Genomic DNA, 15420 nt, shown 5'->3' with positions numbered 1-15420 from the left:
CCCATTGTGTTTAAAGGGGGACTAACCCCCCATTGTGTTTAAAGAGGGACTAACCCCCCATTGTATTTAAAGGGGACTAACCCCCCATTGTGTTTAAAGAGGGACTAACCCCCCATTGTATTTAAAGGGGGACTAACCCCCCATTGTGTTTAAAGGGGGACTAACCCCCCATTGTGTTTAAAGAGGGACTAACCCCCCATTGTATTTAAAGGGGACTAACCCCCCATTGTGTTTAAAGAGGGACTAACCCCCCATTGTGTTTAAAGAGGGACTAACCCCCCATTGTATTTAAAGGGGGACTAACCCCCCATTGTGTTTAAAGAGGGACTAACCCCCCATTGTGTTTAAAGAGGGACTAACCCCAATTGTATTTAAAGGGGGTATAACCCCCCATTGTGTTTAAAGGGGGACTAACCCCCCATTGTGTTTAAAGGGGGACTAACCCCCCATTGTGTTTAAAGAGGGACTAACCCCCCATTGTGTTTAAAGGGGGACTAACCCCCCATTGTGTTTAAAGAGGGACTAACCCCCCATTGTGTTTAAAGGGGGACTAACCCCCCATTGTGTTTAAAGGGGGACTAACCCCCCATTGTATTTAAAGGGGGACTAACCCCCCATTGTATTTAAAGGGGGACTAACCCCCCATTGCGTTTAAAGAGGGACTAACCCCCCATTGTATTTAAAGGGGGTATAACCCCCCATTGTGTTTAAAGGGGGACTAACCCCCCATTGTGTTTAAAGAGGGACTAACCCCCCATTGTATTTAAAGGGGACTAACCCCCCATTGTGTTTAAAGGGGGACTAACCCCCATTGTGTTTAAAGAGGAACTAACGGGGGACTAACCCCCCATTGTGTTTAAAGGGGGACCAACCCCCATTGTGTTTAAAGACGGACTAACGGGGGACTAACCCCCCATTGTGTTTAAAGGGGGACTAACCCCCCATTGTGTTTAAAGGGGGACCAACCCCCCATTGTGTTAAAGAGGGACTTACGGGGGACTAACCCCCCATTGTGTTTAAAGGGGGACCAACCCCCCATTGTGTTAAAGAGGGACTAACGGGGGACTAACCCCCATTGTGTTTAAAGAGGGACTAACGGGGGACTAACCCCCCATTGTGTTTAAAGAGGGACTAACCCCCCATTGTATTTAAAGGGGGTATAACCCCCCATTGTGTTTAAAGGGGGACTAACCCCCCATTGTGTTTAAAGGGGGACTAACCCCCCATTGTGTTTAAAGGGGGTATAACCCCTCATTGTGTTTAAAGGGGGACTAACCCCCCATTGTGTTTAAAGGGGGACTAACCCCCCATTGTGTTTAAAGGGGGACTAACCCCCCATTGTGTTTAAAGGGGGACTAACCCCCCATTGTGTTTAAAGAGGGACTAACCCCCCATTGTGTTTAAAGGGGGACTAACCCCCCATTGTGTTTAAAGGGGGACTAACCCCCCATTGTGTTTAAAGGGGGACTAACCCCCCATTGTGTTTAAAGAGGGACTAACCCCCCATTGTGTTTAAAGGGGGACTAACCCCCCATTGTGTTTAAAGGGGGACTAACCCCCCATTGTGTTTAAAGGGGGACTAACCTCCCATTGTGTTTAAAGAGGGACTAACCCCCCATTCCCCCATTGTGTTTAAAGGGGGACTAACCCCCCATTGTGTTTAAAGGGGGACTAACCCCCCATTGTGTTTAAAGGGGGACTAACCCCCCATTGTGTTTAAAGGGGGACTAACCCCCCATTGTGTTTAAAGAGGGACTAACCCCCCATTGTGTTTAAAGGGGGACTAACCCCCCATTGTGTTTAAAGGGGGACTAACCCCCCATTGTGTTTAAAGGGGGACTAACCCCCCATTGTGTTTAAAGGGGGACTAACCCCCCATTGTGTTTAAAGGGGGACCAACCCCCCATTGTGTTTAAAGGGGGACTAACCCCCCATTGTGTTTAAAGGGGGACCAACCCCCCATTGTGTTTAAAGGGGGACCAACCCCCCATTGTGTTTAAAGGGGGACTAACCCCCCATTGTGTTTAAAGGGGGACTAACCCCCCATTGTGTTTAAAGGGGGACCAACCCCCCATTGTGTTTAAAGGGGGACTAACCCCCCATTGTGTTTAAAGGGGGACTAACCCCCCATTGTGTTTAAAGGGGGACTAACCCCCCATTGTGTTTAAAGGGGGACCAACCCCCCATTGTGTTTAAAGGGGGACTAACCCCCCATTGTGTTTAAAGGGGGACTAACCCCCCATTGTGTTTAAAGGGGGACTAACCCCCCATTGTGTTTAAAGGGGGACCAACCCCCCATTGTGTTTAAAGGGGGACCAACCCCCCATTGTGTTTAAAGGGGGACTAACCCCCCATTGTGTTTAAAGGGGGACTAACCCCCCATTGTGTTTAAAGGGGGACCAACCCCCCATTGTGTTTAAAGGGGGACTAACCCCCCATTGTGTTTAAAGGGGGACCAACCCCCCATTGTGTTTAAAGGGGGACTAACCCCCCATTGTGTTTAAAGGGGGACCAACCCCCCATTGTGTTTAAAGGGGGACTAACCCCCCATTGTGTTTAAAGGGGGACCAACCCCCCATTGTGTTTAAAGGGGGACTAACCCCCCATTGTGTTTAAAGGGGGACTAACCCCCCATTGTGTTTAAAGGGGGACTAACCCCCCATTGTGTTTAAAGGGGGACCAACCCCCCATTGTGTTTAAAGGGGGACCAACCCCCCATTGTGTTTAAAGGGGGACTAACCCCCCATTGTGTTTAAAGGGGGACTAACCCCCCATTGTGTTTAAAGGGGGACCAACCCCCCATTGTGTTTAAAGGGGGACTAACCCCCCATTGTGTTTAAAGGGGGACTAACCCCCCATTGTGTTTAAAGGGGGACTAACCCCCCATTGTGTTTAAAGGGGGACCAACCCCCCATTGTGTTTAAAGGGGGACTAACCCCCCATTGTGTTTAAAGGGGGACTAACCCCCCATTGTGTTTAAAGGGGGACCAACCCCCCATTGTGTTTAAAGGGGGACCAACCCCCCATTGTGTTTAAAGGGGGACCAACCCCCCATTGTGTTTAAAGGGGGACTAACCCCCCATTGTGTTTAAAGGGGGACTAACCCCCCCAGATTTCTGGCAAAACGGGATGCTGCTTGATTTAAAAAAGAAAGGCAGCAGATTCCACCCGCTAGTTTGTTCAATGCAGGCACACTGTTGTGAAAGAAGCAGTCTTGTCTCACTATACTCTTTGTCTGCTGTCACACTGGAAATATTTACCAGAAATGGCGCCATGACAGTTTGTCCGCATCGATAAAAATGTTATACTAGAGCTACACATTTCGATTGAAATTTTGATATCAATCTGGTCATTCAGTGGCATTTTACTGCCATGTAACGTAACTAACGTTAGCCGCTACCATTAGCCACAGTACCAGATTACCCACAATGCCTTGCATCGCCCCAGCACTATTAGCCAGGAAGGGGGCTACATTTGAATGCCTAAAATAAAGCTGATAATATACAATTTGATTCTTTAAACGTCTGACCCTTTCAAAAGTACATCACAAACGGACAGCCCTGCTTAATCCTCACTAAAAAACTGGAGTGAATGGAGATGTTGCAACTCTTCTATTATATGGCTCTGGCGTCAGCAAATGATCACATGAGTGGGAAAGGGGGGAGCTGGCTGTGACCTAACAGACAACCAAATCAGCCATTAAGAGCCCCCCCCCCACCCCAAAAAAGCAGGTTTTAACCCATAGAGGCCACTCTTGCTGCCTGGAAATGATGCAGTTTAGTCTCAAATGTGGAGATTTTGACCAGAATGCTTTACACACCAATATTGGTTAAAAGTTGAAAATGTGTTTTGGGGTTTAGTCCTGCTTTAAAGCAGCTACGAGCAAGATTTTCGATTGTTATTAAACAGTCTAAATTTAATAGCAATGCATCACATCTTACCTCTAATAGTAGACGAGACCAACGCAGAGTAGTCTCGCTTGAACCCCGAGTGAATCGGCCAGTGTTAGTCTCTCTGTGGCCAGGGCAGATCAGGAAGTGAAATGAAACGGTTTGCAGCAGCCACTTCGGCCATAACCACAAAATAACTTCCAAAAAACCTGTTAGAATATAACGAGAGATGTTCGCGAGAGTATGCATGGCGTTCTGCTTGTTTATGGTATGTTGCTAGGCAGCGCGAACGGGGTAGGCAGGCAGCTGCGTTTCACTTCCGGGTTTCACTTCCAGGTTTATCCGGTCCGGCGGTAAGGAGAGAGAGAGAGAGCCCCCTGTTGACGCGAGTTTAGACAGACACAGACTTAAGAGAGCAATCTCCGATTCACACGGCTTTGGTCTCAGCTACTATTATAGCTAAGATGTGATGCATCAATTTTGTAATTATACTGTTTAATAACAATCGAAAATCTTGCTCGTAGCTGCTCTAAAAAAAATATATAAAAAACTTTCAAAACTCATAAAAGCGGTCCTCGTTGCGGAGATTCTGAACACAAACTTTGCTGTTTCATAAGACTCATTCCTGTGGTACTCTATTGGTCGGTCTGATATACCGGTCTGGATGTCTCTCACCGTCTGTAACTTTAACCAATCACATCAACAAACCATAACGAAGAGGAAAGAGAACAACAAACCATAGTCTGAGGAACTTTGAAAACTATGGTTAGACATGCTAACTACATATATACACATTTATAAAATGGCTCTCTCAAATCAAGCAATCTGATTGGTTCACAGCCATTGTATAATTCCAGTAACCGAGTTCAATAACCCATGGCCATGGGTTATTGGTTACCATGGCAACTCTCTTACTAAATGGTAGCGCTGCGCTCGAGCCAAACAGCTTTCTCCTGATCTGCTGTATGGAGGGTCACTAGTCCTTCAAGTCTTTGTACAATGAGTCATTATGGACACATGATGGCGCAACTCTCTTACTAAAAGTACGTTACTTGGTGTCGGCATACGGCTCTGGGGCCGGTTGCACCAACTGGTCTTACACTGGTCTTAACTGCCTGTAACAGAGATCTCCGCGGAGACCTTTTTGACCGTCATCGTCGTAACTGCGGTCAACTGAGCCGTGTTCGTCGTAACACCGCCAGTTCGCTGTCTTTGAAAGCACGACGTTAGATTATAACTAACTAGTTGTATGGCTTAGCCTTCCAAAATGTTGCCGTTAGTTTTTTAGAAGTTAATACATAGAATTGGGAACGTTACATTCAATTTCATTCAGACTGTCTTTCTGGCTCAATCGCCGCCATTGGTGCAACCGGCCCCTGGTCGGGCTTTGCTCTCAGCAAGCGCCAGAATTGGCCAATGTCGACTTCAGTCTCCAGAACGATCCAATCAAATCACCCGCACGTCTATCTTCTTGCTAGAGGTCCCGCCTTACAGTAGTGTTTCAACTGACTCTTAAAGAAAAACCATGCCAGTCGGACTTATAGTATTATTATTATTATATTATTATACTTGGAAACGGCCTCGTGGGATAACAGCTTATCAGTGTGATATATTCATCACAACACACTTGCTCTCATGCTATATTGCTTAAATATATACATATGCTAGACATGCTATAATTGATGTTTTAGCAGCATCTACGCTAGCCTTTAGGAGGCGCCATTGTTGTTGTCGCTTCTGGCTTCCTTGCCTCCGAGGCACCGGTGCCGCACAGGGCCGCAGGAGCGCGGCGTGCACTCGACTCTGAGCGCCCCCTGCTGGTTGGGTGCTGTTATTGACTGCATGCTGTGCTCCCGTGGCCATGCAGCGCCGGCACCTCGGGCGACAAGGCAAAGAAATGTAGTGCTAATGTAGTGCTAGCTCTGTAGCTGATTGATCTGAACCACTGTGATTGGGCCACAAACTCATAACTTGAAGCCTGACAAGATAATGTTAATAAACTTTACTTGTAAAGCACCTTTCATACATAATATGCAGCTTAAAGTGCTTTACATGCAAAAACATTCAAACAAGAGCAAACAAAACCATGAAACCATGAAAAAGACGTTACAACAATATAAAATAATTTGAGGTTGCTTATCTGATATGTAGTGGGAGCATGTTCCAAATCCTCGGTGCGTCACCATGCTTCTTGCTGTTTGTTTTTAGCACATGTAACAGGCCAGCGTTCTGTGATCTTGGAACAAACTCCGACAGGCAGTCTGAAAGATACAAAGGTGTCCCTGCACTGGCTACAGGTAGCCAGTGCAGGGATGCTAAAACTGCTGTTATATGATCACTTTTCCTGGGTTTGGTTCAAATTCTTGCTGCTGAGTTTTGGAGAATGTCAGTGGGTTGTGTGTGTGTGTGTGTGTGTGTGTGTGTGTGTGTGTGTGTGTGTGTGTGTGTGTGTGTGTGTGTGTGTGTGTGTGTGTGTGTGTGTGTGTGTGTGTGCGTGCGTGCGTGCGTGCGTGCGTGCATGTGTGCGTGCGTGTGTGCATGTGTACAGTATAAAGTGCATTGAACTTTGCAGTCTAGCCATGAAAATACAACGCGTGAGTCAGTTTCTCTGCGTCTTCTAAGGAAAGGTCTGACAAAGAATATACTAATATCATTTATGAACATATTCTTAGCAGGTATAGCTTTATGGTTTACCAGCCTTTGGCAGGTGCAGAAAGTTAATTTCGGAGTGTGCATGCATGCATGCGTGTGGGTGTGTTTGGTTCTAATGGATGTGGCTGACTGGCTCTCCAGCATGCCTTGCACAGCTGTCATGTACTGCACCTCCCGCCGACCAGCATGTTGTGTGTGTGTGTGTGTGTGTGTGTGTGTGTCTGCATGTGAGCTAACACTTCTTAATAGCTCCGTTTGCAGTAAGTAGTGTGCATTTGATGCTGTGTTTTTGATGTGTAGTGGTACGTGTTTGTGTGTGCGACTGTGTGTGACTGGTTATGCTGGCATTTATTTTGTAGCTGGTGTGTGTGGCCTATTTTGTTGACCTAGTGTGTGTGTGTGTGTGTGTGTGTGTGTGTGTGTGTGTGTGTGTGTGTGTGTGTGTGTGTGCGTGTGTGTGTGTGCGTGTGTGTGTATGTGTGTGCGTGTGTGCGTGTGTGCGTGTGCGTGCGTGTGTGTGTGTGTGTGTGTTTTAAGGTAACGGGGCCGAAGAGGAAACACAAACAGAGCGACAAGCCTAAAAGCCCGAGTTCTTCACCCGAACCCGACCGCCAGGACTCCTCTGGCAGCGAACGTGAGTCACACACACACACGCACACGCACGCACACACACACACACACACACACACACACACACACACACACACACACACACACACACATTTTAAATACTTTATTTGGTTCCACAAATTACATTTCATAAGCAGGGAAACAAATATATCAGGGTCAATTAATACTGAGCACTTATGGATACACATAGCACCTCCTTCTCCACACTGCTAGACTGCCAATAATTGCTGAGACAGAGCAATATTTGACAGTTTGTTTGGCTCTTGCTCTTGTCAGGCCAGCAATCTGCAGGCCTCTCATGGTGCATTTATGTACATGTCCCAGGCTTCCAAATATAAGCACACTGTATCTACAGGTATAACCTAGGCTCGTGATGGTCTCGAGTAGTGGTTGGTATTTTATATATTTGTCTTGGAATGCCTGGTCCATGTACAGGTCAAAGACACAGCCTACCTCTAGCATCAGCACCTGCTTATGGCTGGTGTCAACCAAAACAGCGTCGGGTGTATTGGGGATATTAGCAAAGACATCACAGGCAGACCCAAACCACTCTGGTACCACTCTACTGTGCTTATACAGTACTGCACTAGCAGGCATGATGTTATGGACTGCATCAGACACAATATTTACAATACGGTCATGGCGAGCTATACACACACACACACACACACATACATGTAGTCTAAAGCCCAGTATACATCAATGATTCACAACGAGACAAAACCGTTTTAGAAGATTGCAGGGAAAAGTTGTAGGGTCTGAACACACCCGTCTCACCTGGACTCCAGCCGGCTATGATTCAGCTTGTCAAGTCACAGGGGCTGCTTTTATGCTCCATTCCATTTGTACTGGGAACTAGGGATTCAAGGGTCAAAGGTCAGGAACGCCATGACGTCACCTGCCCGCTGATTTTCTCTGTCGATCTCAGGGAGCCTCACCAGCCCGGATCCCACAAATCCAAGATGGCTGCTCTGCTCTTCAACAGTAGTTAAAATTGGAGTAAATACTGTTTATTAGCACTTCTGTCTTCTTTGTGTCTCATTAAATCAGTCATACACGCAGCACTGTCTAACTTCTATCTGTTTAAATGGAGCGTTGACAACTTGGGCGTGACGTCACTCAACTGGGATATCCCTAGTTCCCACTGAAATGGAATAGACTCTTAGGGTGCTTTCTCACTGGCGCCCCGGTACAGTTGTCCCCAAATTGACCCCAGTTTCGGAACGTTTGACGAGTGTGAACGCTGCGTACCGTTGCGTTCCGCGCCTGGGCGAGCAACGGGGAACTGTGACAGGATCCACTTGAAAAGCTGGTCTGGGGAACACTTTGGCGTGTCCGAGAACGGAACACTTGTGAATGTGAACGCGCGGACGAAATGTTGTAATGTGCAAGCTGACCAGCGGCGGAGACGGGGAAGGGGGGGGCAATCGTGCCCGGTTGTGGAACCAAACGAAAGCAATCGTTCCCAGTGAGAAAGCAGCCTTAGTTTCAACAGCCAAGTCAGCTGATCATGTGCGGGTCAGTTACAAACTGTCAGCTGATCATGTGAGGGTCAGTTACAAACTGTCAGCTGATCATGTGAGGGTCAGTTACAAACTGTCAGCTGATCATGTGAGGGTCAGTTACAAACTGTCAGCTGATCATGTGAGGGTCAGTTACAAACTGTCAGCTGATCATGTGAGGGTCAGTTACAAACTGTCAGCTGATCATGTGAGGGTCAGTTACAAACTGTCAGCTGATCATGTGAGGGTCAGTTACAAACTGTCAGCTGATCAAAGCTTCCACCTGCTCTCTTGACCCTATGCCTACGGTGCTGGTCAAGGCCTGCCTTCCCACCCTCTGCCCCATCATAACAGACATCATCAACTCCTCTCTGTCATCTGGAACAGTTCCCTCCTGCTTTAAAACAGCCTCCATCACTCCCATCCTCAAAAAGCCTGGTCTGGACTCTGAGGAGCTGAGCAACTACCGGCCGATCTCCAACCTTCCTTTCCTGAGTAAAACCTTGGAAAGAGCAGTTGCCGCCCAGCTACATCACCATCTGTCCAACCATGAGCTCTATGAACCTTTCCAGTCAGCCTACCGAGCACACCACAGCACAGAGACCGCCCTCATTAAAATCACTAATGACCTCCTCCTCGCTGCAGACTCCGGACACATCAGTATTCTCATCCTCCTCGACCTCTCCGCGGCCTTTGATACAGTCCCACATGCAGAACTCCTAAAATGCCTCTCTGACAACCTTGGCATCACCGGTACAGCTCTGTCATGGTTCCAGTCATATCTCACAACCAGGTCTCAGTTTGTCAGCATCAGCGGCTCATCCTACCCCCCCGGCCCCAGTCAACCATGGTGTCCCTCAAGGCTCTGTGCTTGGTCCCCTACTTTTCATCATCTACATGCTCCCCCTCAGTCAGATCATACGTCACTATGGTCTCAATTTCCACTGCTACGCTGACGACACCCAAATCTATCTCAGCACCTCACCATCCACCCAGCTCCCCCCACAGTCTCTAGTCAACTGCCTCCACGCCATTAAAACCTGGATGTCAACAAAACTAACAAGACTGAGCTCATGGTTGTGGCCCCCAAGGCACTGCTCCGGAAGGTTGGCGATCTCCTCCTCCACGTGGACGGCTGCTCCATCTCTCCGTCTCCCGAAGTCCGTAACCTGGGTGTCATTTTTGATTCCACTCTCTCATTCCAGTCACACATCAAATCTGTTACCAAGGCTGCCTTCTTCTACCTCAAAAACATTTCCCGTCTTCGGCCGTCACTCTCAGACTCTGTGGCTGAGACCCTCATCCATTCATTCATCACCTCCCGGTTAGACTATTGTAATGGAGTCCTGTTCGGGGCACCCAGCAAAGCCCTGGACAGGCTTCAGTATGTGCAGAACTCGGCTGCTAGGGTTCTCACCCACACCAAGCCCTGGCAGCACATCACCCCCACCCTCATCCGCCTCCACTGGCTCCCAGTCAAGTTCCGCATCTCCTTCAAACTCCTCCTCCTCACATACAAGTACCTCCATGCCCTCGCCCCCCAATATTTGTCTGACCTCCTCCACCAGTACACTCCATCCCGGGCCCTAAGATCTGCTGATGTGGGTCTCCTCTCCATCCCCCGCACCAGGTTGCGGACCTTCGGCGACAGAGCCTTTAGTGTGGCGTCTCCAACCCTCTGGAACTCTCTCCCCCCCGAGATCCGCAATGCTCCAACACTGGCCATTTTCAAAACAGCTCTCAAGACGCATCTTTTCAGCCAGGCTTCTCCCCATTAGTCAGCTGATCATGTGAGGGTCAGTTACAAACTGTCAGCTGATCATGTGAGGGTCAGTTACAAACTGTCAGCTGTGGAAATGGCAGCCATGTCTGACAGCCTTAAATAAAAATCACTGTTAGCTTGTTTGTGGTAACCTACTCATTGGTGAGTTTAGTGACCTTGTTGTACTTTATGGTATTTTCTATCTGCAATGGTATCACTAATATTACTATAGGTTATTATAGTCCAATAATATTCCTATTGGCACTCATTAGTGTTTCTTGCCGTATCTTGTAATATTCTATAATATCCTTCCCACAGAGGCTATTTATGGGTACATTTGGTGATGTGGATTTCCTTTAACTAATTCATATGCGTGAATGATAATAGCAGCACTTATCGCCTATATGTAGGTCCTATATGTAGGTCCTATATGTAGGTCTTATATGTAGGTCCTATATGTAGGTCCTATATGTAGGTCTTATATGTAGGTCTTATATGTAGGTCCTATATGTAGGTCTTATATGTAGGTCCTATATGTAGGTCTTATATGTAGGTCCTATATGTAGGTCTTATATGTAGGTCCTATATGTATGTCTTATATGTAGGTCTTATATGTAGGTCCTATATGTAGGTCTTATATGTAGGTCCTATATGTAGGTCCTATATGTAGGTCATATATGTAGGTCTTATATGTAGGTCCTATATGTACAGTAGGTCCTATATGTAGGTCCTATATGTAGGTCCTATAGGTCCTATATGTAGGTCCTATATGTAGGTCCTATATGTAGGTCCTACATATAGGTCCTATAGGTCCTATATGTAGGTCCTATTCCTACACCTCGTTATCAGACAAAAACTGAGAAGCCAGCAGTAAGAATGGAAGTACACAGAGTCGTTGCTATGGAAACGATACACCGTCTGGTAGGTTTCAGAATGTTGCAGACCCGGCACGTTGCAAGCAGTTGCAAATTTCAACTAGTCTCGTCGCGAATCTTTGGTCTAAACGGCGAGAAATACAAAAACTCAATCAAACATCATCAAATAGACTCTTTCTATTGATCCCTTGCTGTGATAAATAGACTGATTGGGGCTGAAGACGGGTGTTTTTGTATATAAAGGTCTTTGTGATTGGGGCTGAAGGTGGGTGTGTTTTTAGATAAAAGTCTGTCCTCATGTAAAACGTGTCTGTTGTGTTCCAGGACACAAAAGCAAGCACAACAGTCGGCTCAGGAAAAAAGGAGCCGACCTCAGCGAACTTCAAAGTGCCATTGAATCCATAAAGCAGACGCAGGAGGACATTAACAGGTGAGGAGACCCAGACAGAGGTATGGGGCTCTATCTTCCCCCTGGCCTTAAATTAGCGTTTATGGCCGGGCGCAGCACTATTAGTGGGCGTGGTCAGGCGCATTCCCTAATTTTTCCTCTGCGCAAAAGCCGGCGCTAACCATTTAACCACGCCTTTTTAAGCGTAGAATTCAGCGCACCACAGATCATAGCCTGAATAAAACGATTCAACCTACAGGCAAATACAGATCTGTTCAGCAGGGCTGATGGTCTCCCTGTACAATATAGAACGTTAACTATCAGTGACATTCCTGATACCATCCACTTCCATGATCTTTATGTTGTAAACACATAACTTTCACAATAGTGAACAAGCACCCCCACTCGGCTCATTCAGGGCAGGCTTAGTTTTATAACTTGTAGGCTACCTGCTGCTCCTGCACATCACAGCACAGACTAAATGATGCAACATAAATATACATTATGTAAAGTCATGGCATAAATGTGTTTTTGTTGAAAAGGTACATGTCAAGTAAGCTAAGTCTTGTTGGAGCGGACATCACAGTACAACCGTGTTACGGTTGTCACTCAACTATACCACGTCGTATTTGCGACAGATATATATACGCCCTGCATTACATGTATGTTTCCGTCAGGAACCTCGGAGTGGTTTTTGACAATAATTTTAAATTTGATAAACAGGTTAGCTCCGTGGTCAAAACCAGCTTCTTCCAGCTCCGTCTGCTAGCGAAGACCAAACCCTACCTCTCCCAGAAGGATCTGGAGAGGGCTATCCACGCTTTTATCACCACTAGGCTAGACTACTGCAATGCACTTTATGTCGGCATGGACCAGTCGCTGCTTCATCGACTCCAGCTGGTCCAAAACGCGGCCGCCCGCTTTCTCACCACAACTAAAAAGCGTGAACACATCACACCTGTCCTGGCCTCTCTCCATTGGCTCCCCGTCCGTTACCGCACTGATTTTAAACTGTTACTGATTGTTGGGGCCGGTGCAGAATGCAGCAGGGCCCTTACATTCGACTCTGTCGCTGCATTTGCGCACCCATCCTGGCCGAGTAAATGTCTTTCCAGTCCGGTAGGTGGCGGTAATGCACCTCTGGCTAATAAACACCGATCCTGGCCGAGTAAATGTCTTTCCAGTCCGGTAGGTGGCGGTAATGCACCTCTGGCTAATAAACACATCGTTGCCTTGAACCAATGGTGACTGGTGAAAAGTGAAAAAAGCTCTCTCTTACTCTGTCTGCTTCATGTGTGGCCGTGCCGACTCCCGACACACAGGAGGACAGACACAGCGAAAATGGCAGCGGCTTCTACGGATGGGCATTTTAAGCAATTTAAATAGTCTATTATGAACGAGTGCTCGAGCACTCGCGCGGGGGGCGCGGGCTGTGTGATTACTATGGTAATGTCTGAGCAGGGGTAATCTGCTGTGTATGGGGCTGTTCACACATAACGTTTGCATTTTTGCATGGAAAAAGCGCTACCTGGAGCATTTTTTTGTCAGGAGAGGGACTGACTGTGATGATATTAGGTGACGCTAAGCTAACATCATCCTAAAGCCTACCTTTAGACAGTATCTCCGGTTGGAGTAGCGCTTTGGAGCAGACAAGTTGTGAAACAAGCGAAGGCATTTCATTTCCAATACATGTCCATTGTTGCTGAATAGTGATCACCATGATGCGATTGTCTCCCAAAAAGTGATTCTTTCTCCACATTTCTTGTGACTAACGTTATGGGAAACGACAGTGTAGTCAGTAAACTAGTGCAACGTTTTGAATGAGTTTTATCGGGCGTGCACTATGAAGAAGCGTGCTTCTCATTCGGGAGAATATCTCCAGGCAGCTTTTTTCGGGAAGAGCTGCAAAACTTCCGGTTAAAATTTTCAAAATAATGTTACTTAAACAAAAGTAAATAGCTTATTGATGCACGTTGGAGGAGAAAAGGTATTTCAATGAATGAAGCAGCAAACCTTGTATCAAAATACTCGTTGTGATGTTATATGGCGTGAAACTGTGGCTGTAACGCATTACTCAAAATAAATAAGGTTACAATAAGCGTTTTATTTTGAAAGCAACAAAGCGGATGACGTACTAGTACATTCTGGCTGACTTACGCCTGGCCGTGCAGTTGCTGCTGAAGTAAAAGGTGCTTCAACGCGACCAAAGCGAAAGGCTCAAACACATCGAACCTGGCTAAACATCTTGCCGACAGGCACCCCGACCTGTTCAAAGAGTTTAAAGACCGACAGGTTAGCGAACGTGAACGATAAACATACATGCCCTCAAATAAGTCAAACGAGTATTGTGTGACAAGCGAACTTGTTTCACTGAAAAAGTTCGCTTGTCACAATAGCCTACTCGTTTACAGTGAAACACGAGGCAATGTGCTCGAGCACAGATCTCTGCCAAGGAAGGAGCAAGTCATGACATGTAACGTTTAGGGGAGGGGACATCAGATGACTGCATACCATGTACAATATTTAATAACACTATGGGCCATAGTGTTATATTTGAATTTTGGGCCATAGTCTATGGCCCTCAATTCCAGTGTTATTAAAGCTTTTACATGGTAAGCAGTCATCTGATCTCACCTATCCTAATATTTACAATAATCCCAATTATTAATGATATACGAATTCATTGTAAAAAATACACCTAGCCTACACGTATGGGGGGGGGGGGGGGGGGGGCTGGGAATACACCACATAATAAGCCTACATTTCAATAGCCTACATTTATGTGTGAAAATAATATATATTACTAGATTAACCATAAATCTGGCACTTCATGTTAATGAAGCTTAAACCCAGGATTATTAACCCACATAGGCTACACTACAGCACAGGCACACTACACAAATGACTCAATACAGCTTGGCAGAGTTATGCACTTTACTGAGCACACCGGCCCTATGCCAGGTTTCGACCTGGCCTTGTTTTTAAAGCTCTTAATGGGCTAGCTCCATCGTACCTTGCGGAGCTCCTGGTCCACCACACCCCATCCAGAGCCTTAGGGTCTGCCGACCAGTTGCTGCTGGTGGTACCCAGGACCAAGATTAAGACCAGAGGAGATCGAATATTTGCTGCAGCTGCCCCCAGGCTCTGAAGCGCCCTCCCCCTCCCTATCCGATCAGCCCAGAGCCTAGAGGCCTTCAAGTCCCTGCTCAAGACCCACTTTTTCTCCCTGGCCTTCGACACTAGCTAGCTGCTATTCTGCGCCTTTTATTTATCTTATTACTTTTATGTATTTTATTACTTACTGCTATTCTGGTCTATCTTATCTATTTGTATCTTTTCTATTTGCTCTGCTGCACTTTATTGTACCTTGCTCCATAGTGTATTGTTTCTACCTGCCTTATATTTGTGTTTTTACTTGTAAAGCACTTTGGTCGGCTGCCTGTCGCTGTAAACTTGACTTGACTTGACTTTCACATAGGGTTGTGTTTTGATTTGTATGTTTTATTTTGTCCAATATTGACATTTTCTAGAATTGCATGTTGTGTTAACATAAATATTATTTCTATCTACCACTTAGCCTGCTTAGGCTGATTTGGTTGCTTTTTCTTGTCAAAATGTATTAAGCCTCAATGCATGCTGGGAGAGATGCACATGTGTGTCTGTGTGTGGCGTTTGGTAGGGGAGCCGGCGCACTGAATAAGGCTTGGTTTTGAAAAGTGCT

General features: G+C 46.5%; 1 protein-coding gene across 1 annotated transcript in view; it reads left to right on the top strand.

Annotated features, from left to right (window-relative positions):
- osbpl8 (oxysterol binding protein-like 8) overlaps nucleotides 1-15420 on the top strand; it is a 275193-nt gene that overhangs the window by 254197 nt on the left and 5576 nt on the right. Inside the window, exons 22-23 of the mRNA XM_083632091.1 lie at nucleotides 7080-7176; nucleotides 11636-11741. Of these exons, the coding sequence (XP_083488217.1) occupies nucleotides 7080-7176; nucleotides 11636-11741 (203 nt within the window). The remainder of the gene's footprint in view (nucleotides 1-7079; nucleotides 7177-11635; nucleotides 11742-15420) is intronic.

The sequence above is a fragment of the Poromitra crassiceps genome, assembly GCF_964638095.1.
Source record: "Poromitra crassiceps genome assembly, chromosome: 2".
In the NCBI taxonomy this organism is placed as follows: domain Eukaryota; kingdom Metazoa; phylum Chordata; class Actinopteri; order Beryciformes; family Melamphaidae; genus Poromitra; species Poromitra crassiceps.
This window is presented reverse-complemented; position numbering and strand designations above follow the sequence as displayed.